Source organism: Hemicordylus capensis, chromosome 1 (genome assembly GCF_027244095.1).
Source record: "Hemicordylus capensis ecotype Gifberg chromosome 1, rHemCap1.1.pri, whole genome shotgun sequence".
Classification (NCBI taxonomy): Eukaryota; Metazoa; Chordata; class Lepidosauria; order Squamata; family Cordylidae; genus Hemicordylus; species Hemicordylus capensis.
Genome location: NC_069657.1, coordinates 211,905,579 through 211,932,914, shown reverse-complemented (window position 1 = coordinate 211,932,914; position 27,336 = coordinate 211,905,579). Strand labels below are relative to the sequence as shown.

At 45.6% G+C, this 27,336-nt stretch overlaps 1 protein-coding gene across 18 annotated transcripts in view; it reads left to right on the top strand.

Annotated features, from left to right (window-relative positions):
- Positions 1-27,336, top strand: part of STAT4 (signal transducer and activator of transcription 4) — a 92,475-nt gene that overhangs the window by 40,853 nt on the left and 24,286 nt on the right. For 15 of the 18 annotated variants that reach the window (XM_053273535.1, XM_053273641.1, XM_053273565.1 and 12 more), the window contains 8 exons: positions 6,426-6,577; positions 7,886-8,044; positions 8,722-8,814; positions 9,572-9,631; positions 13,780-13,797; positions 13,896-13,989; positions 16,387-16,431; positions 21,578-21,661. In XM_053273535.1, coding sequence (XP_053129510.1) covers positions 6,426-6,577; positions 7,886-8,044; positions 8,722-8,814; positions 9,572-9,631; positions 13,780-13,797; positions 13,896-13,989; positions 16,387-16,431; positions 21,578-21,661 — 705 coding nt within the window. The remainder of the gene's footprint in view (positions 1-6,425; positions 6,578-7,885; positions 8,045-8,721; positions 8,815-9,571; positions 9,632-13,779; positions 13,798-13,895; positions 13,990-16,386; positions 16,432-21,577; positions 21,662-27,336) is intronic. The other 3 variants (XM_053273576.1, XM_053273546.1, XM_053273585.1) reach the window with 3 other exon arrangements.

Here is a 27,336-nt window from a genome sequence, read left to right as displayed (position 1 = left end):
TGGGATTACATCCCCCCACATGCTCCAAAAGGCAGGAAGTAGTCATACTTGAAGATCCTTAACCCAGTACATGTGGGCGGATCTCCTCAGTTCTACTTCCTGCCTTTGCTCCAGAAGGCTCGCATTACAGCTCGCTGGCTTTGGCCTAGTTAACTAGGCCTCTTCTTTTCTTCTGCTTATATTCCTATTGTTTTTGACTATTTCCAATCTATTCTTCACCTGGTATTCTACTACTATTAGTTCTGTCTAGTTACTAAAGAAAAAAATAATAATAATAATTTTAAATTAAAAAAAAATCATATCTGTTCTTCTACTGTCCTTTCTGTTATTCGTTACCTCTCCTCACCTCTTGCTGACCTTTTGGCCGATGTCCGCTAAAAAGACCTTCGGACTCCTGGCTATTAGGGAGAGATCCGCCCATCAGTGCCTGTTCCCGCCAAAAACTCGGGACTGCGCAAATCCTGTAAGGAAAATGGCAGATGTATCAGATGACCTTGCTGGCGCCTGTAGGCCACAGCGGTCCTCTCTGTTGCCAGATACCGGTGAGGAGACTGGGCGCAATTCATGCCACCAGCAATCCACCGAAGCAGGACGCAGGTGGCGGCACCAGAATCGGAGGCTTTCCTACAAGGAGGCCCCGTTGGTGGCCAGATACCGGTGAGGAGACTGGGCGCAATCCATGCCACCAGCAATCCACCGAAGCAGGACGCAGGTGGCGGCACCAGAATCGGAGGCTTCCTGACAAGGAGGCCCCGTTGGTGGCCAGATACCGGTGAGGAGACTGGGCGCAATTCATGCCACCAGCAATCCACCGAAGCAGGACACAAGTGGCGGCACCAGAATTGGAGGCTTCCCTACAAGGAGGCCCCGTTGGTGAGAGAGCTTTCGCCCGGCAGTGCAAGCAAGGTAAGCCTGTGATGTTTGGCCTCGCCCCCCCCCCCCAACTCCTTTCCCTAGCAGTTGGGCGTGCAGGAGGAGGACTGCCTCAGCGAGTATTGGGGCCACGCTGAAAGGAACGTCAGCAGGAGTGGCCGCCCCAGAGCCTGTCGGAATCAGACGGGGAAGACGTGCAGGATGATGAGGCAGGCGGTGCTGAGCCCGTGGATGGGGCGTCGGAGCACCCAGAAGGCCATGAACAGCTCCCCCCGGTAAGATCGGGACTTGCTCGGGGGGGAGGAGGTGAGTGCAGATGCCCCCTATGTGGCCCCTCCCTCAGGGCCTACTCCTACAGGGAATGTGGGGGTTCCCCCTGATGCTGCCACTGCAAAGGGCTGGATTCAGGAGGCCGTTCAGGTCTCACTGGCAGCGGCGCTTAAAGCGCGGAAGCCTGCAAGGCATTGCAAGGCAGGCTGTGATCCATGTGTCGCCCTCAGACTCTCAGGAGGAGATGGTGCCCGCTAAGCAGCCCAGGGTGGCTATACGCCAGGACTCTGTGCCCTTGCGTAGAGGGAGGTCTTCAGATGAGTCTGGAGAGGACTCCCCAGATCTATTGTGACCCAGGGTCAGTGGGTCAGAGACATTGCTGGGCAACCCAGACAAGGGGCCCTCCTCCTCGGAAGAGGGGGAGATGATTGAGGACTCTGCTGCAAACTTACACAGTCAGAGGCTCTCTCTTATGGTGGATTTTCAGCCACTAATTAACCAGGCTATTGCTGCGCTTGATCTGTAGCCAGTTACAGAGGAACAGATCTCTCCTGTGTCCAAGGGCTCCTTGGTGCTGCCTAAGGCTAAGGTACCGCAGATTAAATCAGTGATACCTGAGGGCTTTACTAAGACCATCAAGGAGGAATGGGCAGCTATTGCGACTCCCAAAGCGTATGTTGACATTGGCTAGCAAATTGTACAACTTTGAGGAGGAGACTCTGGACTTGCTGAAGGTGCCACTTACGGTTGCTCACTTCGGGGCCCTACTTAGTAGCACAGTGGTACCCAAGGATGGGGACTCCTCTTCTAAGGAGCCAGAAAACAGAAAAGCAGAATCTGCACTGCGCAGGGCCCACGAGGCTTGAGCAGTGGCCATCAGAGCTGACACCACTGTGTCCTTGGTGTCTAGAGCATCGGTCTTGTGGGTTGGCGAGTTACCCAATGACCCTCCCACTAATCAGTCTAAGATGTGGCATAAGCTACTTCGTCTGCAGAGGGCGGCTGCCTTTTCAGCGGATGCTACTCTGGACAGTGTTCAGTTCTCGGCACGTGCGGTCAGTGCAGGTGTCCTGGCAAGACGCAACATATGGCTAAAATTTTGGAAGTTGATAATACGTCTAGGGCTAAATTAGCTGCTGTTCCCTATGCTGGGGGGAAAGCTAATTGGGAATGAGGCCCTGAAAGAGGTCCTCATTGAAACTAAGGATAACCGCAGGGCTCTGCCATCAGCTCCTAGGAAGAAGGACAAGAGTTTTAATCATAGACCGATGCAAACCTTCAGGGCGTTTAGACCTGAGTTTGTCAGAGGGAGCCTTTTAGGCCTTTTCGATCACAGTGGAACAGATCCAGAGGCCAAGGCAGGCAAGGGTGCACTCAGCAGAACCATCAGTCTCTCGGAAACCAGCAGCGGGGCCCCCAAGCAGCAGTTCTGACTCCCACTCAGGCAAAGTGGGGGTCTGCCATTTGGACTGTTTTGGAAAGAATCCATCGACAGGTGGGTTCTTTCCATTAGCCTACACGGGTACGAAGTGGAGCTGGCCAGCCCCCCAGGAAACAGATTCCTCCTTACCCCTAGATCTGGGAAACCGGAAAAGCACAAGGGGTTGTCCATGGCCATTCAGTATCTGGTGGCTATAGGGGCCATAGAGGAGGTCCCACCTCTTCAGAGAGGCAAGGGCATCTATTCTGTGATTTTACGGTGCCAAAAAAGGACGGATCGGCCAGGGCAGTTCTCAACCTACGCCCAGTCAACCGTTTTGTGATAAAAAGGAGGTTCAGGATGGAAACCCTTTGTACCATCTCAGAGGCATTGCAGATGGGGGACTACATGACTTCAATAGATCTCCAGGAGGCGTATTTACACATCCCCATTCATCCACGCAGTCGACATATACTCCACTTCTGCTACATGGGGAGGCATTATCAGTACAGAGCCCTTCCTTTTGGTCTCTCATCAGCTACCCGAGTTTTTATGAAGGTTCTAGTCTGCTAGTGGCCACTTTATGCACTGAGGGGGTCCACCTGTATTGTTACCTCGACAACTTGCTCAAGAAGGGGCAGTTCAGTCGGCTCTGTCCAGAACAATGTCTGTGTTACGTGCGCATGGGTTTCTGATAAATGTGGGCAAGAGTCACCTGATGCCCACACAGAGCCTTCGTCATTTGGGCATGGTAATGGACACCTCAGTAGGCAAACTGTTTCTGCCACAGGATCGGATGGAGGTCTTAACGTCACTGGCTCGTGTGATTGCTTCGAGACTGTGGGCCAGCCTTCTCAATCTAGCAAGTTTGTTGGGTCTCATGGTGGCGGCTATGGACTCGGTGCCTTGGGCGAGGTTTTCATCTACGCCAGTTACAGTGGGGTTTCCTCCTTTACCAGCACAGGATTGCCCTCAAACGTGACAAGAACATTCCTCTCTAGGTGTCTCTTCGCGAGTCGATTCGTTGGACGGCCCGGGGAACCTAGACAAGGGCAAGCTGTTCATAGAACCCGAGAGAGTGATGGTCACGACGGACACCAGTCTATCGGGCTGGGGGGCTCACTGTTGGAACAGTTCTGCCCAGGGGCTTTGGTCGGTGGAAGAGTTGCTCCATAGCATAAACTGGCTCGAGCTGTGGGCTGTCTTTCTGGCCCTAAGAGCCTTCACGCCCTTGGTGAAGGGAAGGAATATCTTAATGTGTACAGAACAACTTAATATCCATTCTGGACCATCATGTAAACAGAATTTCCAATGTTCGGGCAGATTGGCTAAGACGGCAGGAGATCCAGCCGGCAGAATGGGGCCTGCACCCTCAAGTATTTAGGTGGCTGACAGAGCAGCTGGGGTGTCCCCAGATAGACTTGTTTGCATATCCTCAGAATGCCAAGATTCAGAGGTTTTACTCACGTTGCCCGATGTTGGGGGCAGAAGAGACGGATACGCTATCGGTGCCATGGCGTCCGTGTCTGCTGAATGCATTTCCTCCAGTGCCGCTGCTCTCCCGTTGCCTCAGGAAGCTGCGGGGTTTCCGGGCATCCCTGATATTGATTGCGTCTTTTTGGCCCAGAGGGCCTTGGTTTTCTGAGATCGTCGACTTGACCGTAGGTCATCCACTCAGTTTGCCAGACCATCCAGTTCTGCTGTGTCAAGGTCCGATTTACCATCCTTGCATCTAGAAAGTGTTCAGCCAACAAGATTTACCAATCGACTTGGCGTAGTTTTCTGCGCTGGACAGCAAAGCTCTCCCTGCAGCTGGACAAGTGCAGGTCGAGGGGATTACTAGGTTTTTCTTCAGGATGGCCTTGCGCTTGGTCTGAAACCCAACACGCTTAAACACCAGGCGGCGTGCTTGATCCAGATGTTGTTTCCTCATCAGCGTTTGTTCAGGCGTGGCACCCTCTTCTACGCAAGTTCTTGAGGGGGGCAGCTTTGTTGTCTCCTCTGGTCTGCCATCGTTTTCCGTCATGGGATTTGCATATTGTGTTGTGGGGTCTGCAGTTTCCGCCATTTGAACCACTTTGATCTGTATCATTGCAGATGCTGTCCTGGAAGGTGGCCTTTTTAGTAGCTGTAACATCAGCCAGGAGGGTTTCTGAATCGCAGGCTCTGTCAGTTCAGAGTAATTTGTGTAATTTCTCTAAGGACTCTGTGAGACTTATCCCGGATCCTTCGTTTATCCCTAAGGTAAAGTCTCAGTTTAATCGTGAGGCGGTCATTTAATTACCTTCTTTTTGTCCGGATGCTCGTCACCCTGCAGAGAAGGAGTGCAACCGGACGCAGGCTTTTCGTAAGTCGGATGCTCTTTTTGTGGCCTTTAAGGCTTCTAAGATGGGATGCAAGGTCTCTTCAGCCATTATTGCTCGATGGGTTCATTCATGCATTACGATGTTGTATGAAGCCCAGAAACTTTCGGTGCCTGGTCAGATTACGGCGCACTCAACTACATCGGCAGCCACTTCCACTGTGTTATCTTCACCGGTGTCCCATGAAGAGATTTGCAAGGCGGCTACTTGGTCGTTGCCTTTTACATTTTCAAGGCATTACAAGTTGGATGAACATGAAGCTGCCAGAGCAGCATTTGGTCGGAGGGTCCTGCAACAGGTCCTTCCGGGTCAGTAGCTCCAGCTTGGGTATTTTCCCTCCCGTGGTTGGTGCTGTGGTATGTCCCAAGCTTGGGTGACCTCCTACACCAGCCGAGAAAGGTACATTGGTACTCACCGTGAAGGTGTCTTCTGGCTGGTGTAGAAGAGGTCACCCAAGGCCCGCCCGGGTTGTGTTAGGCTGGAGCTGATGATCTGGTTGTAGGGGGACAGTTTTTCTGTCTTTCTCCACATTATTGTTTGTATATTGTTGTATATTCTCTGTTGTGTTCTGTGGTTTTCATTCCGTAGCTTGAGCTGTTTTAAGCACTGAGGAGATCCGCCCACATGCACTGGGTTAAGGATCTTCAAGTATGACTACTTCCTGCCTTTTGGAGCATGTGGGGGGGATGTAATCCCAAGCTTGGGTGACCTCTTCTACACCAGCCAGAAGACACCTTCACGGTGAGTACCAATGTACCTATCCCCCTTTGCCCTGCTCTGCCTCCATGCATTCAGGTTAAGTCCTAGCTTTCCTGAATCGGGGAAAGGGAGGGGTCACAGTGACAGGAGTGAGTGGTGATGGTGGAGCAGGGAGTAGGCTAGTAGGTGGCTGCTCCCTCCCGTTCTCCCCCAGAGTGAACGGGGGAGTGTGGTGCAGGGTGGCAGCAACCATTCTTCTTTCTCCCCACCCTAGGAGAATGGGAGAAAGAGAAGGAGCTGTCACATTCCCTCCATTCACTGAGAGGGAGGGGTGGCTTCTCCTCCCCTCCACACATTTAGGCTTCTTCCCAGATTCCCTTGTGTTGTCACGGGGACGCGGAAGAGGGGGAGTCCCTTTGCAGTGGCCACAGTGCAAGTCTCTTATGCACTGCCATTCATCTCTTCTGGTGCTGCTGCTTTCTTCCACCTACCTCCGTCCCATCCTCAAATGTGCATGTGTGGGGTCCCATTTGTGGATAAGGAAGCAAGTGGGAAAGGGCAGTGGCACCATGCAAGAGACCTGCAGTGGCCATTCCTTCATCTGGCATCCTCCCCATCTGAGCCCTGGAGGTTGGCTGTGAACCAGGGCTCCATCTGAGCCAGGGCTTAGCTTGATCAACCCATGACACAAGCCCTGAAAGGAGAGTATGAATTTATAAAATAAATCTATAAGACCAAAATAAAAACAACTCCAAAGCTACCTATTTCTCCTAACTAGATATGGATTCTGTTTCGTGTAGGAAGTTCTCAGTAAGATGGCACAAGTAATAAAGGAAGTTGAAGCCTTGGTGAATAATATGTTAACAGAGGAATTATTGGATTGGAAGAGGCGGCAACAAATTGCCTGCATTGGAGGCCCTCTTTATAGTGGGCTTGATCAGCTGCAAAACTGGTAAGGTTTTAACTTGCTTCCTGAGTGAAAACAGGAAGTGTGTTGCTGCTGCTTCTCTGCAGCCCAACAAGAGTTTGATCTTGGAGGTTTAATCTGCATGCAGGATTTATTGCCATGCTCCTTCTGGTGACTGCCACTCTTAACTTTGGCAGGTAGAGTGAATAGTACAGTTGATGGGCAGGTAATGATGAGGCTCATCAGGCAAATTTTTCCATGTTTACAGTTTGCTTGGACTGCTTTAATCAAGGTTTGAATAGAACTTTTGGGGACAGCCTAGGAGCCCTAAATGAAGAACCTTACAAGCAAAATGTCTGGTTTCATCATCATTTATGTATTAATTTAATACCTTTCGATACTGCACAGGCCCCCTCTCTTCTAGCTACGCCCCCGATTGAGGCTATTCCCACGATCACTGGTTTCCAGTGATCGTCGGGAACCACCAGGCTCACAGGTGAGCCCGGTGGTTCCGCACCGGCTAGCCTGCCTAAAAACCCCTCCCCTTAGATGAGGCTAACCTTGTTTTTGCAATTGTGTGTCTGCTGTGGCTGAAACACTCGAAGTAGGGGGAGGGGGGCCCCCAGGAAGGCACCACGCACTCTTGCGGTTCCTTCCTGGGCTCCAGGGGGCCAGGGCGCCACACAGCATTGCTCCCCTTCCCCAAGAGCTCCCCGGTGAACCACGGCTGGGCACAGGAGCGCCCAGTTGAAGACGCCATTCGTCTGAGTGGCTAATCCATCTGCCCAGCAATGAGCGACTACTTGTGTGCAGGGAGAGTGGGCTAAGCCCGCTCTCTCTGCCAAACCTCATGAGGCTCTACACATTGATCATGTGTAGAGCCTCTCTCTGTATGTATGCTGTGCATGTTTGTGTACACAGGTTTGTTCCCACAATATTCACATTTTACATTTGTGCACTTGACATATTTTATCTGTACATCTCCAAAATAGTAAAAGTGGCCTTCATAGCCTCACTAGACCTTTTAAAAGGGGCTTCTTAAGTATAAAAGCAATTTCTTGTTAAAGGTTCTAGCAGGTCCTTAGGCCCTTACACAAAACCCTTAGGATGGTACTTAAGCATAGCTAAGCTTCTCTCTTAATTTTCCCCCTGACCAACATAGGTCCAAGGCAAATTTGATACATACTTAGGGTCCAAAGCAAAATTAGTGATTCACAGTGTACATTACAAAGAATTTTCCCTTCATCTTTGCATTCAGATATGGAGTTTCTGTGTGTGTGAGTGTTGAGAGAGAGAGAGAGAGCGCGCATGAGAGAGAGAGAGCATGCAAACTTTTCTTTGTGTTTTTTCCAGTTTCACACTATTGGCAGAGAGTCTCTTTCAAATAAGAAGGCAACTGGAAAAGCTGGATGAGCTTTCGGTCAAACTCACTTATGAGGGAGACCCCATTCCACTGCAAAGACCTCACTTGTTGGAAAGAGTGAACTTTTTGCTTTACAGCCTTTTCCAGAGGTACATCTACTATTTTATATTTTCAGTTTAATCTATTTGTCTGTCTGTCTGTCTGTCTATCTATCTTTCTAATTCTCTTAGACGTACCTGTCACTAATCTCATGTGTGGCAGCTCTCGCGAGAGTTCGTGAGCAAGGGGAGAGGGCAAGAAAAGCGACAGTAGTGGGGAACATAAGGCCAGCGGACAGGCCAGCGAATGGGCGGGTCGGTGGGCAGGAAGAGAAAGCGGTGACGGGCGGAGAAAGTGAAAGTGGCAGCGGGGGAGAGAAAGCAAAGACGGCCGGAGGGGAGAGAAAGCAGTAGCAGGGGGAAAAGAAAGTGGTGGGTGGGCGGGCGGAAAAAGCAGCCGGCCAGGTGACCAGCCAGAGAGAAAAAACATTGGAGGGGGAAGGACTGAGAACGAGGGGCCGAGAACGAGGAATGTGGGCTGAGAACGGGGGAGAACTAGAGGTGCAGATGCTCTGTGCCCAGGCCAGCTAGTTTAGACTAAAAGGCATCTTAACCTCCTATAGCTCCAACCATGAAAATGTTTAATATATGCAAAAGATGTATTCTTGCCATGCCATGCTGAAGAAGTGGGTCTCCATGAAATTAAAGTATCTGGCTTATCCTTCAGTATTTCACTAGGTTTGTTTGTGCATGGTATTCATGAATATGTGTGCTTCCTTTCATTTTAGTTCTTTTGTAGTTGAGAGACAGCCCTGCATGCCAACCCATCCTCAGAGGCCTTTGGTTCTTAAAACTTTAATACAGTTTACTGTTAAACTTAGGTGAGTAAGAATATCACTTGCCATTTACTTAATTTCTATGCTCCAAAATCTGCTTAGTTTCCTAGCATGTCTCTTCTTCACAATCTTTTAGATTGTGAGCCCTTTGGGGACAGGGGACTATCTTATTTATGCATTGTTTCTTTTTCTCTGTAAACTGCTTTGAGAACCTTGGTTGAAGAGCAGTATATACATATTCATAGTAGTAGTTGTAGTCGTCTAATTTGTTCATGCATCCTACATTAAAGTCTTAGCAGCATCCTGTATATCAGAGGTTCCCAACCTGTGGTACTCCAGACTGTACAATAAATTGTAGCTGGGGATTATGGGTGTTGTAGTTCAGCAACATCTGGAGTACCACAGGTTGGGAACCTGTGCTGTATATCAAAACTTCCATTGAGGTTTGTGTTGATAGAGCAATTGGTTAGCTGGGCTAATGGGAAAAGGATATGGACAAGCCTAACTGCAGAAACTGAGCTCATTCATGTGAATATTCATGTTCCCAGGATTGTAGCCAAAGTCTCTACCAAAGCATCTGGAAATCTCATGCATTTGGTGGCAGGTTCCACAAGCATCATAGATGGTTTAATAGCCTGTACTTGAACTGCCATGTCTTCTGCCTTATTTGCCTTCTTATATTGATTTCCATAAAAACGGTTATTATTAATTTGCCTAGGCAATTACAATCCTTTTCATAAACAATTATAAAAAAAATTACTTGCTTCCAAACCTAAAATTTACACTTTTTTTAATTTGCTAGGCTACTTATTAAACTGCCAGAGCTGAACTACCAGATCAGAGTGAAAGCTACTATTGACAAGTAGGTAACTTAGGGGTGGGGGTGGGGAATCCTACCATTTCTTTTATTTCTCAGCTTCTTATTGAGAGTCTGAGATGCCAAGTGAAATCCACCTGGTCTATAAATACATGATGGGTTCCACCGATTTTCAAGTTATCAGAAAACACCTTCCTCCACTTATTCTAACCAGTTTGTACATTTTTCCTATTGTCAGTTGCAAATTTTTCTTAGCTGGTGGAATCCTTTGACCTTTCAAAAACTGAGTAATACTGATGTTTGCTGCTATTCAAAAGATGTTGCATCAGTGCATAATCAACCCTCCTTGATGTACTTCTGATTTCTCCCAGGATGATCACTTTATGGGCTTCTCGTAGCTCAGATTCTGTCACTCTGTATTGTATCAGCTGGTGTAGCACACAGTGGCTTAAAGACTGAGCTGTGAATCTAGAGGCCCCACTCTTTTCTGCCTTGAACTCACTACATGGCCTTAGGCAAGGATTTCTCTGTCAGCCTCAGCTCCTCATCTGCTATACATGGATAATACTGACCTATTTTACAGGGTTCTTGTAAAGATTACAGGATAATATAATGTGAGGCTCTTCAAACACTCCAAAGCACTATACAAATCCCAGTATTATTATTATTTTTACAGCAGTTCTGAACCCTTCAGTGCCTCTGACCTGACTGTCACAACCAAGTCCTAACCGTGTTTACTCTGAAGGAAATACCGGGTCATTCACATGACCTACTGGGTGGGCGGGGTGGGGGGGAGGCATCCCATATTCTTGCCTTCTCCCCAGACGATAGTTGTTTTGTTGGTGGGAGCACACAGCACGTTCTCACGTGATCAGCCCTGCTCCGTACAGCATGTTGCTCCACGCTCATGGAGCATCATGCCGTACGGAGCAGGGTTGTTCACGTGGGAGTGTGGTATGTGCTCCCACCAACCAAACAACTATAGACTGGGGAGAAGGCAAGAATATGGGATGCCTCCCCCCCACCCCGCCCACCCAGTAGGTCATGTGAATGACCCCAGTGATTCCATGAATCCCACAATGTAGGGATATGGTAAGCCTTCCCCGCCCCCACCCGCCCAGTAGGTCATATGAATGACCCCAGGCCTCCATGAATCCCACAATGCACCATGCGACACACATGATGCACTGGGGGATTTCCCCACAAGATGGGCGCTCTAGGCACCCGTCTCTGCATGTGTCTGGGCTGGAAGCAGCCCATGCTTGCACACAAGAAAGTAGCCAGGGTAAGGGAGCACTCACTCCCTTTACCTCGGCTAACAGCCGGGGTAAATAGTGGGTCTAGGCGGCACTGCCAAGCTGGGATTGAGCCTGATCATGGCGGTTCTCATGCGCAGCCTAACCAGGGCTGGGTATCAACAGCCTCACCATATTTTTCACTGAGACTTGTTTCCAAGTAAATATGGTTTGGATGGCAGCCATGCTGTCTGATCCTATGCGTGCTTGCTTGGAAGGAAGTTCCACTGAGATTAATATGACATGTTCCCAAGTATGTGTGCCTAGGCTTACAACTTTAACCTCTATGGTGTGAGATACATTTTTCAGATGTAACATCAAACTGTAGCTGTGCAAGTAAGCCTGGGCTCACACATTCCTTCTCTGCATTCCCTCTTCCCTTGGTGCCTTCATATATATCTTCTTTCTCAACACACTGTGGTTTGCCTTTACATCTGAACTGGCAAACTATTGTTTGTGCTTGCCAAAATACAGAAAACTATAGTTTAATTAGTTAACTACGGTTTGTACAAACGAGCACAAGCCTGAAGCTCAACATGGCAAATTCTCACACTACTATATTACAGTTTAGAATTATGTCTGAAGCAGGCCATTGTCTCACTAAAGTTTTCCAATAGGTTTCTCTCAAATTAGTGCAAGGAGAGAAGGCTAAAGTGATGGTCCAGATTTAAATCCGACTTATTTCTTGCAGAGTTTTTATGTTGTTGCTTTGTATGTGTCATTTACTCTTTAAATCATGAAGATATCTTATTTAAGTACATTTTCTAATACTACTTCTTGAAAGGAGTAGTGTTGTTCCTGTACTTATTAAGTGTTGAATCTGGAAACAGTGAACAAACTGAAAGTCTGTTTTTAGAGGCCTCCATGGGTATATTTTATTTAAAATCTATGTAAAATAATAAACAGAATTATCAGTATGTTTTGTCACACATCTGTTTAAGCAACTGGATACTCTTCATTTGCTTTAAAGATCAGGTTTTTGCCATTGTTTTCTTATTTTGTTTTGGCATATTGACCTTAATTTTATCAGTTAGCATGAGGAATACCACAAACAGAGCTGTGAAAACTGGGCAAAAGGTGTAAAGCAAATTTATGCTGGCTTAGTCTTACAACGGGATTCCACTAGTGTAGGTGGTGGTTGAATAATCAACTCTGTAGCAGTGTGGCACATGAACATTTTTCCACATATCTGAGCTGATGTAATTTATCCACAACAAAACTGGGCAGTTTGGGTTGTGGTTCTCTTAGTGTTATTTACTTTAAACTCAAGAGAGCTTCCAGAACTGAAACTCAAAAAGCAATGGTTCAGATCCAGACTAAATTATGCAATAATACTACACAAGAGTTACTTTATTATATTTATATACTGCTTCCCAACAAAAAGTTCTGCAGTTTACACAGAAAAGAACAACAAAGAGCCCCTGGTGGCGCAGTGGTAAAACTGCCGCCCTGTAACCAGAAGGTTGCAAGTTCGATCCTGACCAGGGGCTCAAGGTTGACTCAGCCTTCCATCCTTCCAAGGTCGGTAAAATGAGTACCCAGAATGTTGGGGGCAATATGCTAAATCATTGTAACCCGCTTAGAGAGCTTCCAGCTATAGAGCAGTATATAAATGTAAGTGCTATTGCTATTGCTATTGCTAACAAGAAGAAAGTCCCCTGTCTCCAAGGGCTCTTAGTCTAAAAAGTAACACAAACAACTGAAGAGATACTGAGCTGGGGTTCGATGGCAACAGACACTCTCAACTCTGCTTAATATAAAAGGAATCACTACTTTGAAAAATGCCTCTTTCCCATTTAGCAGGGGACTCAAAGGACTACTTAATTTCTGTGGGACTTCTGTTAGGTAATTTAGTCAGAATGTCAGCCAGTGTCCTTTAAATTCATCAGCAACACAAATTCTTACATTTTGTACAGCAAACTGATGACAGCTTTTTATTAGAGTTATGACTCCAACATTTTAATTTAGAAATATTTGTCTAGATGATTTGTTTTAAATATTTAATTAATTGTTGAATAAATATTTTCTTGGTTTGTTATTGATCCTGAATTTGAACCATGGTCATGTGAGAAAATGAGGTGTTATGATGGCATAAAAATTGGTTGTCAGGTACTTAGGCCTCTAATTTAGGATGGCTTTACAAAATTGTGTTGTATTTTAAAAATGGGGCTTTTTGTTATATATTTGAGTACTGTCCTTCATCAAAGATACCAGCTGATATACTGCTCAAGAGTACATTGGCCCAGTAATATTACATGTATATATGTAAGTTACAAGAATAAGCCCATTGGAAATAATGGGCTTCCTCTTGTGTAACGTGTGCACTTTTTTGCTTAACTTGTGCATCCTGCATACATGCGACATTACTGGGCTGACAACATACCCTTGCACAGTATGTTAGCCGTTTGTTATTAATTCAGTAATACGAATGAGCAGAATATTGATTACTATTACCTATAATTGCTCTCATATGGCATGAATAACAATAAATAGATTCTTGCCAACCTATCATACTTAACTAGGTGTATACATTCATATTAAAATTTGATTATAGTGCTGATCACAAAGAGAACATTTTTTATGTAATCCTATGTGCTTACCTATGAAAAGTTACATCCCTAGTAGTTATCCATTACCAGTTACTGAAGGGATCTTTGCTACCTAATTTTGCTGTATCCTTTCCATGTATCAATTTAAAAAAAAAACAATGCACGAGCACCAAGGTTGCATTGGTATTGGCCTCCTTTTGTTTCTGATTTGCAGCTTTTGTATTTTTAAAAATCCTGAAATCAGAAGCATTATTAAATCTTTGTCTCCCTTAAAATGTTTAAGTAGTTATTCTGTATGTATGAAGACTGATATATATTCTTTCATTCTTGTTTGTTGTTTTAAATCCAGGAATGCTTCTGTTGTAAGGTAAGAAAATTTAAATGATGCAATTTATTCAGTAAACTCATATAGTTCAATTTTTTTGTTGCCTGCTGCCGTGAATCTTATTGGGACTTATCTTCTAGCAACCGCAGATTTGTTCTTTGTGGCACTCATGTCAAAGCAATGAACATGGATGAATCTGCTAATGGGAGCCTTTCTGTAGAATTTCGACATTTGGTAAGATAATACTTCATTAATTATTTCACTGTTGGTTGGGGGGGGAGTACAAAAAGAGTTGTTATCTTCTCTCAAGACTTAGACATGCAATCAATTACATTGTAATTCATGCAATCAGTTACATCCATAATCAATTACATTGTATCAGTCCCTTTGAATTTAGCATGATATAAGTAAAAGTTGCATCGCAGCCTCCACCATGGTCATTGACCCCTGAGGACAAACTTCCCACCAGTGCAAATTAGTCACTAACTGAGCTTCTCTCAGAGAACGTTTTCTTGGCTCCCTTGGGCAAGCTCACATGATCAAGCATTCTGTGGCTGGCTGGCTCCAATCACACCAGTCTGTGCTCTTCACATATTGCACTTTTTAAGTGTACCTAAAAAAATATGAAGTTTGAAAGCAATAAACACATTTGTCATGACAAGGTGCACATGTCAATAATTTCTGCTTCAAGCCCAGAGATATCCTCTGCCCTTTTTTTACATTTTAGTTTTTGCTTTGGACATCTCTCTGTTATCTCCCCAAAAAAACACACCCAAAATTCTGAACATCTGCGATAAATAGTCCCACCATTTAAAGGTATCACCGTACTTCCTTTGTATTTCTTCCTCTGTGGAACTGACACTGAGCTATTACAACATTTGAAGTCTTAATATTAAATGATGATCTTTGCATTATTTTTTGTGTATTATAATCATAGGTGGATTTAACTTTTTGTGTAAAGGGGGGCCACCTCAGTAAGCCCAACAGTTAAATACAAGAGAACCTCATTAATCGTGGGTCCAGCACTTGTGGCTTCACATATCCGTGGTCAGGTAATGTACACCCGACCTTGGTATATGCAAAAAAAAAATCAGCATTAAAAGGGTTAAATCCGCATATCTGTGGGTCGGGGTGACTGGAAATGACCTTGGAGGTCATTTCTGTCCTCCATTTTGAGATTGGGAGCTATTTTATAGGTCATAAAACCCAGGGGGGATTTTTGGCCAATTTTTGGCCATTCATTCATTCAACTTCTATACCACCCAAACTTTAATTCTTGGGGGGCATCCTTGCAGATGTGCTCTTACCCCTGGACTTCTGGGCTGAAGTCCAGGGCTTCCACAGCACCTGGGGCCCCCAAATCCTCTTTAATCTGTCCAGGGTGGTGTGGTCACCCGGCAGAGCAAGATGATGCTTAATTTGTAGGGGAGGGAGGCCTCCAAATGCCTTTAGGTCCAGGCTCCAAAATTACCTAGGTGCACCTCTGCATCTTTGGACTGCAGAAGGGTAGTGGGGCATGGTAGGGCACTTTATTTGGCCCATTTTTCCTTTTGGGGGTGATTTTTGGGTGATTTGGGATGATGCGGGAACCTACCCGTGCAATTTACAATCACTTTAATGGCCCGTTATTCACAGATTTGCTATCCTCCACCACCCAAACTGAACCCCCACAAATAATGGGGTTTTCCTGTAGATGTATTAAGCCAGAACCTTGGCTAAAAGTGTGAGTCCAAGTCTGCAGCAGTACAGCCCACAAATGCAGTAGTGTGTGGAGCTGCCCCATATAAGCCGGTAGTATCTTCCTCCACCAAGTGCCATTTCTCTCCTGGATAGGCAACATCATGAGCTGGCCATTTATTCCAGGGCAGACTCTTCTGGGTCTTCCCTGCGAGCATTTTGGAGCATGTTCTTCCCCAGCTCTTTTGTTCAACTACTGCTTGTGCACTGGGTGCCTGATGGGGAGGGGGGAAACTCTCCTGGATGCTTGTTGGGGAGGCACAGAAAGGCCAGTGATGGAATGAATGGCCTGGCCATGATGCAGCATGCCTTGTGAAAGCATAGCAGCAGAGAGCAATACCATCTTCTATGGGCAGCTCCACACTTCATGATGAGAATTATTCAAAGTAGGTCCCATTTAAATTAATAGTACAAGCTTATTTCAGTGGGACTACCTTGAGTACTTTCCCTCATACTGACCACTGCTCTGAGCATGTCGGCTATGCAAGAGTGCATCCAGGTGTCTCTGCAGCACTTATCTTCTGATGCACCTAAGGCACTTTCATATCATAAAATTAGCCTTGGAATAGTCCACCAGATCTTCCCATGTTAATTATTATTTTTTAAACCCAAAATCAGCAAATATGTTAAAATACAAAGAGGGTGCTCATGATTAGCTTTTCTCATTAATCTTGTGAAGCCTGCTTTAAAAGTCCCCTAGATGTGCCATTAGAAGGCTGATCTGGTGACACAGGAAAATACCAGAATAATACTGATTTCTTCAAGTTTCCATTTCTACCAGGTGTTATGCATCATGCTATTTTAAATAATCACCATTAAACATAAAGTATTATAGTTTCTGTCAGTGAACTCTCTTAGTATATTAATCTTAATCTTCATTTTTAATCTCTTCAGCAACCAAAAGAAATGAAATCATGTGCTGGAAACAAGGGAAATGAGGTAAAATAAAGTATTTAGTATTCACAGTAGCCATATTAAAAACATTTGTTAACTGCCTTTCCAGCCTCAAGGCATCTTACATATGTTGATAAAAATGAATTAAAACTGCAAAACTGACATAAGAAAAAGAATGCCAAAGCAAAGAAAATGTACCAGCTGTACTAAAGGCCAGGCAGAAGGAGTGCAATTAATACCCCTTTCAAAAAGCACAGGACTGGTTTGACGGATATGTTTGAGCTGGCCTCACTTAAAGGCGAGAAGGAGGAGCCCAGACGTGAGATTGTATGTGAGAGAACCATTTGGGTAAACTACCCTGCCTAAGATTACGAGGAGAAAGGTGCACCTGAAGGGGGAGCAGGGCAAGCCCGTTTTACTGTGTGAGTTGATGGAGCCAATTCAGACTTATCATCTGAAGCAGCCCACAGAGAGGGGAGGCTTTTGCACTTCAAAAGGGAGGCCATTTCATAACCTTGGGGCAATAAATGTCACTGAACCACACAGCCATTCGCTTCATGAAGAGGTGGATCCCAAAGCAGAGCCTGAGTTGGTGAGCAGTTGGACTATTTGCAGCATGGCATAGTGGAATTTTATTTACATTACATAAAATTTCATCATTTGAAATGAGCACGTCTCTAGGAGTATAAGAAACTGTCTTGTACCAAGTCCACCATTAGTCCATCTCACTCAGCATTGTATGCATTGACTGGCAGTGGCTCTCCAAGGTTTCAGGCAGGAGTCTCTCCCAGCCTTCCCTGGAGATGCAAAGCATCTGTCTAGTAGCAAAATATCAGTTATTAATGGTCCTATCCTAAGACTTGCTGCATCGCTAAATAACTCTTTGGGATGGATAGTTTGGTGGCAAGCACAAATCCTGGCAGTACTAGGAGCAGGATTGCCAAGGCTTTGATATAAAATCAGCGGTGGTGTCAGGGGCAGGCCTCGTTGGACCCAGGGCCCACTTCTGATCCCTGGAGCCACATCTGTGCCCATAGCCTTTTTGTAATGGCAGCAGAGTGACTCTCTTGGGGCCTATCCAGGTAGGAGGGACCATATGGAGGGGAGTTTGCTGAGGGCCTCTGAAACCTGGAGCATGCCCTGTGTGAAACAATAAAATTTGATGCAAATTACAATGTATCCAAATATAAATGAGGATGAACTTTGGGTGATTCTAGGGTAGTTTTGAAAACAAGGTTTTCCTTCCTTCCCATGGATGGATAGTAGAAAACTAGTTTTGGAGCTTTCCCTTCTGGGAAATCATTTTCTTCCATTTGAGACCTACAAAATGAAAATATGCAACAATATCTGCAAAATATGTACCTGTTCTAAATTAATACAAAATACACCCCAGTCAACCAATTTGTTCTGCCACATGGTCACTTGGAGAAGGGAGTGGGATTTGTCAAGACACTTGGCTTCTATCAAGGAGATAGAATGGCCCAAGTGGCCCTGCTGGAAAATCCTTTTCACATATGCTAGTCCAGACAGGGAACTTCAGCAGATGGGTTTTTGTTTTGTTCCCCCCACCCCACCCTGCAAGACTAACTGAGGCTTAAACAATCCTCGCAAAGAAGGATATCAAACTGTTAATATTACTGCAAATATTTATATACCACTTTTCAGCAGCAACAACAGAATTCTCAAAGCAGTTTACCTAGAAAAATAAATAAGATGGTTTCCTGTCCCCAAATGGCTCACAATCTAAAAAGGAAGATAAAACTCTAGGAACAACCACAGTACTGTACTGGAGCTGGGTAGAGAAACTTGCTCCCCCTGCTAAATACAAGAGAATTGCCACTTCAAAAGGTACCTCTTTGCTCATTTAGCAGGGTGTCTAACGATGGTTTGATACTGGTTTGCAAGGATCACTCAACCACTTTCCCTGTTTGGATGTAACGGGAAATTTTGGTTTTACAAACTAATTAAGATGCATGAGAAAGGGGGAGCATGCAAGTATATGGGTCATTCCCAGCTGCATATTGTTGCATCTGAACCAGGTCTATGAATTTAACCAAGAAAACTCTGGATTTTGGATCTAATTATGCTGAAGCTTAAACTGTTATTGCCACTAGTTATCAGAGAGAACATTGTTTAATTTCAGATAAGGTTTTGAGTTGCAGGTTCTCCGTATCAGTACTAACACTAACTAAAGAAATAAAGTCTCTACAGAGGCATTCAGAACACTTTCCTCTGACTATATCTCTGCAGGATAGACAATGAGGCGGGTCTCACGATCCATGAGACCCGCTTTTGGTGAAAATGCGGGGAGAGCGGGCTAAGCCTGCTCTCCCCGCAGACGATCTCTGCAGGAGCCCTGGATGGCGGTATCGTCACGATTGCTGGCTCCATGATGGAGTCAGCGGGGGCTGGGGGAGCAGGGGCCAATTGGCCCCTGCAAGCTCCAGCATGCCCTGCGCAAGTGCGCAGGGCATGCTGGCGAGAACCCCGGAGCCAGGAGGCGGCTTTTTGCCTCCCCTCTGGGGGTCTCCTCATGAGTAGCCACGATGCGGAGCCGTACCGTGGCTACTCACAATCTGATAGCCCGGGTTTGCGGAGCACTCGCTCCACAAACCCGGGCTAAGGGGCGGGCTACTTGAGCAGGTTAGCCGCTCAAGAACCACCGGGCTCACAGCCGAGCCCAGTGGTTCTTACGATTAGCAAAAATTGGACTAGGCTCTCCTAGCCCAATTTTTGCTAATTGTGAGAACAGCCCCAATGAGGCTAGTCTCATGACCAGCTGTAGCAGGGCAGGAACATGAAAACCTGGGTTGTGAGGCTCGTATCCTGCTCCTTCCCTGCTGGTCCAGAGTAGGGCTACCCTGAGAATTAACTCACCCTCTAACCCAGGTTAAAAGGGCAAAGCCTCGTCCTACCATTGCTGCCCTGATCATGTGTGCAATCAGGGTTGTGTGCTGCAGTTCCTGGTAGCCTGGCTTCCTGAAACCATGTGTCAACAACCCCCACCACAAACACACACATAAACTGGGGTACTCAGTTTATTTTTTAGGAATTTTTGAAGTGCTGGGGATCCATGTTAGGGTTAGGATAGGATGACTTCAAATCCCCATTATTTCCTATGGTGGAATATACAAAATCAGTTAACAACTAAAATAAATCATTAAAAATCAACCAAGTGCCCCACTGCCTTGAAGTTTGGATGGTAGGTGGCACCCATGGAGACCTACCCATGACCCAAATTTGGCACCTCTAGGACCTTTATAAGAGGTCTGAATCGATCCAAATAAAATAAAATAAAATCCAAATTGAATCTGGGGTGATTCGGGGGGACAGATTTGGACACAAAACAAATCAGGGGTGATTCAATTGAGGCACAAATTGAATCAAAAATCTATTCATGCACATCCTTAATTTTGACTAACCATGGAGACAGCCTTAATAATAATAAACAATGCAGATACAGGGGTGTACCAAGGTTGGAGTGGGCCCAGGGATTAGATTTTAAAATGGGCCCCTCATGGTATATTTATATTTATGGCATTTTCCAATAGTGGCAACAGTCAACACAGGGATGCTGTTCTGGGGATGGATAGGGCCAATTGCTCTCTATCTGCTGAATAAAGAGAATTACCACATATTTCTTTACCCACTCCCCCTTCTGTCTCTGAAACAATGAAGGACCAGGGAATGGAGGATCTGGGGGTCAGGAGAGCGTGTGGGAGTGGGGAGTAAAAATGGCACGAGATCTCTGCTCAAATTTTCCCTTTTTTCTTAAATTAAAAGTGGATCTTTCTTATTTAAACAGGCAACAACAGCCCCTTCTGAATGCAGCCTGAAGCTCAGAGGTGGGGGGTGTAGTTTAAAACGTGTAGCGTGCTTATGCTTAGTTTTTGAATTGGAACCAAGTTTAGTGCACCCAGCCCAGTGATATGAGTAAAGAACACATGCCTTCAAATTTAGAAATGGATAAAAAAAAATTATATCTGACCCAGAGATTGTCAAACTGGGTCCCCAATTATTGTGGGATCTACAGCTCCCATTATCCACAGCTACAACGGCCTTCAGGCTGGTGGGAGCTGTAATCCAGCAACATCTGTGGACTCCAATTTGATAATTTATTGGATTAAGTAGATCTGATTTATTGTAGAAACTTTAAGCCATAAAGTGAGTGTTTATATAGTTCCTCCTCTTGTGAAAACTCCTTTGTTTAGTATCTTGGAAACTCCTCTATCAGTGCAGATGCACAGCAGCCCAATTTCCACATGTTCCATTTAATCCTGTCTTTTCTTGTTTGCTCTCTTTCTTCTCCTCTGCTGCTTTCTCCCGCCCCCCCGCCCCCAAACCGCATTGTGAATGCTTGTGCACATCAAAAGGGGGAATCTCCCAGTATGGGGTCAGGGTGGTTCTCTAAGCTTTTTTGGAAGATTTGAGCAGGGAAACTTCAGCTCCACCCACGCCTCCTTGCACCTGACGTCCCACATCTCTCCCACCTCCCACGAACTTGCGGCGCAGTCCCCATGCCGTGCCATCCTCTCACCCTTCAGGGTTCTCAGCAACAGCTCATTCTCATTCACGCTGCTTTCTTTGCTCCTCCCCAACCTCCCCCTCAGGAACAGCAGTTTCCACAGAGCCACCGCTGCTGTCTCCACCCAGGAGAACCTGACAGCAAGCGACTCTCTTCCACAAACATAGGCAGCATTCTGGGAGATACCATCTTCCCTGCAAGTGGGGGAAAAGAGGGGTGGGGAGATATGAAATTGCATTGCTTGATGGAGTGAGTGCAAATCGAGGTGGGGCACAGACTGCCAGGCTTCTTGAGTGCTGTTGTGGGGACTGGCCTTGGGGGGCTCTCAGAGGAGGCAGGGCCAGGAGACATTTGTCTCCCTTTGTCTTCTTGATGGTACGCCTCTGATAGATTGGACCTTTCTGTTCATTTGTGAGAGTGGTAACGCACTGAACAGTTTTAATATTCTTGAATTTAAATCAAATGTTCAAGGAACAACACTTAAGAAGGAGGACTAAGGGAGACAGAATGATTAATGCTTTTTATATAGCTAACCTTGTTTTCTTAATGAGAAAGAAGTGTTAACTTGCCGTGTCTTAAGATTTATTCAAGTCAGTGCCCAACTCTCTCATTTTCAGTATCAAGTTCGTGTTTCATAGTTCTTAACAAGTTTTTCTCTCTCCTTAGGGCCCTCAAATGGTAACTGAAGAGCTGCACTCTATCAGCTTTGAAACACAGGTCTGCTTATATGGATTGACCATAGACTTGGAAGTAAGTTCTTTTTGTATATTTTTGAGTGAGCCAAGGCAAAGGAATTATTTATCTAAAAACAATGCCTACCACTCACCAGCAGATTCCCAGAAGTTGTTTTTTTTAAATTAAATGCAAAATATACTTAAATTAAGAAGTAAGACTGTAAAAGTAAGAATATACAACATAGCCAAACAAAATAATTTCTCAATATAAAATCATCAAAAAGCAATAACAGACCATCAAAACATGGATGCCAAATCTTTCTGTATGCTGTCTCCTGCCCTGCTTTACATGATTTAAACAGCTATTGTTTATCCACTCATTAATTTGAATAGATTCCCAGAAATCTGCAGAGCTACTATATTATTCCCCTAGCTTTACATATATTATTTTAGAACTTTTTTTAAAAAAAGTGGTTACTTTTATCTTCTGTCTATAGTTTTGCTAAGCAAAAAAGAGTGTGTACTTCTCTTTTTTGCCCCAGGCAGATATAATGCATTCAAAACATTTATAGATGTCTGGGGGTCATCTGGCTGACCAATTTTGCAAGCCAGAATGCTGGACAGATTATGCTTTGGCCCAAACTAACAGGGTCCTTCTTGTTATAGGGTTCATCATACAATTGTAATGTATATGTAGTGTACTGTATAGCCACACAGTCACATATATTCTTTGCTTCTTCTGCCTGCTTCCTTGAACAGTAGTCAAGTAGTCACACTTGCTCACACACCTGTACACTACACACATGTATACTCATGCTCTTATATCAACTTGGGAAATTTAGCTCAAAACCAAACTTCAGGTGTGCATAGCAAACAGACCACAGTCTGGAAACAGGCAAATGGCAACATTAGGATACCCTGAAGAGGCAACAGACTCAGATACAAGGCTTTTATTTCTTTATTCTGAAGAAATAAAGTGTATTGATAAAGCAGAGGCACAATGCAAACAGTGGTATTTGGAAACCTTGATACTGTCACAGTTGCACAGGTAATGAAGGCAGCTCCCCAGGACTAGATAAGGAAGGAAGGGGTGTGAGGAAGTGAAGGGATATAGCTATAATTGAATGGATGGGTTCATAGAACCCAGGCCTCTCAGCAACTGAGGGCCCCCCAGCTCTGCCCCTGCCTATTTTCTTCATTATCTCCCTCACTCCAAGGGACCGCAAGGAGAGGGATGAATATGGGCCCCCTCTCCCCTAGCTACGTCTCTGCTCTAATAGCCTAGTGCAGATGTTGGCCTACAACTCCCATAATCCTTGGCTATTGGCCACTGTGGCTGGGGATTATGGGAGTTGTAGCCCAAAAACAGCTGGGGGGCCCAAATTGAGCAGGCAAGGCCTAGTGGCTGGCATTGGAATGTGGACAAAGGAAAAGGGGAGGGGAGGAAAAGCAATAGAGGGAGAAGTAAAGCTGTGCCGTTGAGTCAGTGTCAACTCTTGGCGACCACAGAGCCAATTAAGAGCAGTTTAATACTTGTCTGTGTCTGCTGGCTTGTGTTTGATGCCAAAATGAATAACTTCCAGGAGAAGATTTGGGGTTTCCTGCAAAGGTGTTGCTAAAACAAGAGCAAGGAAAGGCATTAAGGTCTGTCCATTATGCATGCCCACAGCTAGCAGAGGAACACTAGGGTTCCCAGACAGAGAGGTGCTTGTTCATGCTACATTTTCATTGTTTTCTGTCAAGTCAGAGTTTCCCAAAGAAAGCGGGGAAGGCTGTCTGCTAACAACCATGAACAATGTTTCATATGCTAGCAACCTAGCCACGTACATATCCCAGTGCTCTTCGGGTGCCAACTATGACTGTGAGAAAAGCTGACTGCAAGAAATTGCCACTGTACAGCATTTTCATATTTAATATTCTCTTAGCCTCCCTCTTTCACTATATAATATTTGTTGATGCAAAAGAGAAAGTAGAAGAGAAATATTTGCAATTCACATGAGCATTTTGACCAACGTAGGACTCTTAGCTATATAACAACCCAAGTTTCTACATATGAAAAAGGCCAAAATATGCATCAAATGGGTCGAGCAGGCTAACAAAGGGCATTTTCACACATAGCAATCTAAACATGTTTGGGTTTTGACCATGCTACATGTGTTCACATATGAATGTTGTTACTACAAAACAGAGGTATTATAGTCAAAACACAAACATGAGAAAAGTAAAAACCAAGTTGCTAGTAAAATGGCCAAAAGCAATACCATTTTGTTGATTAAACAGAACTATATGGCAAATAATTGTTTTAGACTTTTGTGATATACACGACTGCAGGTTTTTTATTTTCAGAGTCAGTAGAATTTTGGTATAACCATCATGGATCCCAACTGTGATATCAGTGAATATTTTTAGCAATTATTGATCTGGATCGTGATCCATTGCGCTCGTAAGAGTGGGCTCTGAGCCTGCATGAGACCATTCGGGCAGAATTGACTAGCTCTTAGAATTGAAGCGCTTAGCCCCACCCCCTGCACATGGTGCACTTTCTCAGTTTGGGCAGTCTAGTGTTTTCTCCTCATACGGTATCGAGGTCAACACTGGGCTCGGTGTCGAAGTCAGTGTCAGGATCTGCCATTGGGCAGACTAAAACTTCGACACGAACTGCTACGACGTCTGTCTCTGACACATTTAAAACTCTGAAGCCACCCTCTGACTCATCCCATCATAAGCGGCACAACTCTCAACATCAAGGGTCTCAGCACTGAGGGATGTTGAAGCCCCCCCCCTTTCCAAGAAGCATCAGGAGAAGAGTACCAAGTCTGGGCGTGAAGAGACTACTGCTGCTGCGCAGATTACATCTTCTCCAGTGACTCTCCAGTCAACCCCAATAGCTTTTCGGTCCTGTCCATTGACACCGGATGTCATAGAACTTCCATACCCATGACTCAACGCCCTGCTTCATCTTTGACAAGGATGTCAATGTTGGTGCCAACCACAATCTTGACTGTTCAACACCAGGAGCACTCCCTGTCTCCTGCTATGACACCAAGACAACATCTGTCTCCAGCCATTCTCCGTGCACAGCTTGCTTTCTGCCCTTCTTCTTGCCCGTCTCTTTCGACATTGACGCTGGGGATGATAATCTAGAGGCCAGCTTAGGGCCTGGCGATGCCCAATGCCTCTTAAATATGTTGGATTCCACTGAAAGCACTCCTTTGGCATCAACATTTTACGGCTTCCTTAGCCACGGTCTCAATGCCAAAGAGGATGGAGCGGCGCTCTCAATACCAAGGATTCCAGGAACTTTGCCTTATCGGTCCTGACTGTCTGCTCATTCCACACTTTCAGCTTTCCAGCCTTTTCAGTCCATGCAGACTGCCAGCCCGTATACATGGAAAACTCCAATGGACTACATGGCCACACAGGGCTTAGTGCGCAGAGGCGGTTGGGGAGATGCTTCTCAAATTCACCTTCGCTCTCCTGTACTTCCAGGGGATTATCAAGAGTATAAACTCTGGAAGGCCCAGCACCAGTTTTCTGCCTCGATGCTCCATAGCCACCCAAGTAACGCCTCCACCAGAATTAACTAAACCTTCTACTACTATGGTCTTGATGTTGACCCAGGTCACACCGTTACCGATACCTGCAACAGCTAGGATCTCAGTTGTCGACTCAAGTTACGCCACCAAGAGAGGTTGATGTTTCGGTAGCGAAACATTCAATTCAGCTTGCCTGCATTTCCACACAGACTGTGGGAAGTACCTAAACCACGTCCTCAAAACACTCAACCCTCTAAGAAGGTGCTTCTTGACACCAGGACGTCTACTACACAAACAGTATCCAAAAAGAAAGCTTCTGCTCCTTCTGGACCTCAAACCATAATCTTAACGGATGGCTATGACTCAGATTCATCTTCTACTGGCACAAGTTCCTATGAACACCGTGATGATCCCCTGCTCAAGGTAGTGCCAACTTAGTGACAACGTGTCTCCTAATGAGGAGCTGTGTTCTTATCACCGACAAATTTCAGAAATCTGCACTTGGATTGGAATTGAAGGAACAGGCTCAAGAGGTGGATTACCCTGTTTATAAGTTCTTTAACTCAACGGCTGCCACCCAGCCAGTGCACTTCCCAGTGTTACCTGTAATCTCAAAGACAGTGAAGTCTGCTTGGGAAGCTCTCCAAACCTCTGCTCCTACTTTCAAGAATTCAGGAAGGGGGAAATGATTTCCTATTAAAACATCTTCCTCCATACTCTGTTGTGGTGGATTGCGCCTCTTCCTCTAAAACCGGCAGGCAACATACCATACCAGGGGACAAGGAGGGTCGAAAGTTGGACATTCTAGTTCAGACGATCTACCCTATTACCTGCCTGGCTGTCAAAATTGTGAATTACACAGCATGTTTTGCCAAACATGCTCACTCCCTCTGGGATGAACTTGCCCAGGAACAGGCTGACCTCTAGTCTGAAGAATTTCTGGCCAGGTTCAATGACATCCATTCCAAAGTTACCCTCTTGACAAGACAGCAATTGAGTAATGCCAAGCACCTGGCAGAGACAGAGTCCCAGACTCTGGCAACTGCTGTTTCTTTATGGAGGCATGCTTGGCTTTGATCCACAGCACTTCAACTGGACATGAAAGACCATGTGGAGAACTTACCCTTCGACAGGCAAGGTCTCTTTTGTGAAACCATGGACACCACCATTAAGTCCATCAAGAAATCAAAATTTACAGCTACAACTTTTTCAGCTCCTTCTCAGACCCAAAATTCTAAATACCGCCAATACGGTAGGAGACAGTATTCCTATAAACAGACTGACAGAAGGGGTTTCTGAAAGCAGTATCAGCGCTTCAACAAAAAGCCCTTTAACCAGAAGTCCAGGGCCTCAGGAGCCCACCAGAAGACTTCTGATCAGGGCAAGCAACACCTTTGATCCCAAAGTCAGTCCACCAAACCTTCTTGTCCAGGAGTCCCCACCATCAGGGTGGCAAGTCATGCCTTCACATGGCACAACATAATATCAGACTTCTGGGTCCTTCACATAGTCCAGATGGGCTATGCAATAGAATTCACGACCCTGTCATTGTTCAATGGGATCAAGTACACGCCTGCATCCCCACTACTGATGGAAGAAGTTCAGACTTTCTTGGACAAAGGGCAATATCGCCTGTTCAGTGGACAGATCAGTAGCGGGGTTTTTACTCCCACTACTTCCCAGTCCCGAAATGGGATGGAGGTCTACGGCTGATCATGAATCTACGCTCGCTGAACCGTCATGTGGATGTGTGCAAGTTTCACATGGTGACACTGGAGAGCATCCTTTCTCTCCTCCACAGAGAGGACTGGTTCTCAACGTTGGATCTCCAAGGCGAATACTTCAACTTTGGGATCCAGCACAATCACAGGCAGTACCGCTAGGTCATGGTGGGGCACCAAATCTACCAGTACAACGTCCTCCCATTTGGCCTGGCAATGGCACCCTGTGTATTCACGAAATGCATGGCTGTGATGATAGCATACCTCCGATCGCAGAGACTGATAGTTACCCTCTTTCTCGATGACTGGCTCCTGGCAGGAAGGATAAAAAGTCAGTTAGCTTCACAGGTTTCGACAGTCCTAAGTTTACTCGAGGACTTGGGTGTCCAAGTCAACTGGTCAAAGTCCAAGCTCCAGCCAATGAAGCACATAGATTATATAGGAGTCATTCTCGATGTGAAGGCACAGAGGACCTTTCTGCCCGAGGAGCACTT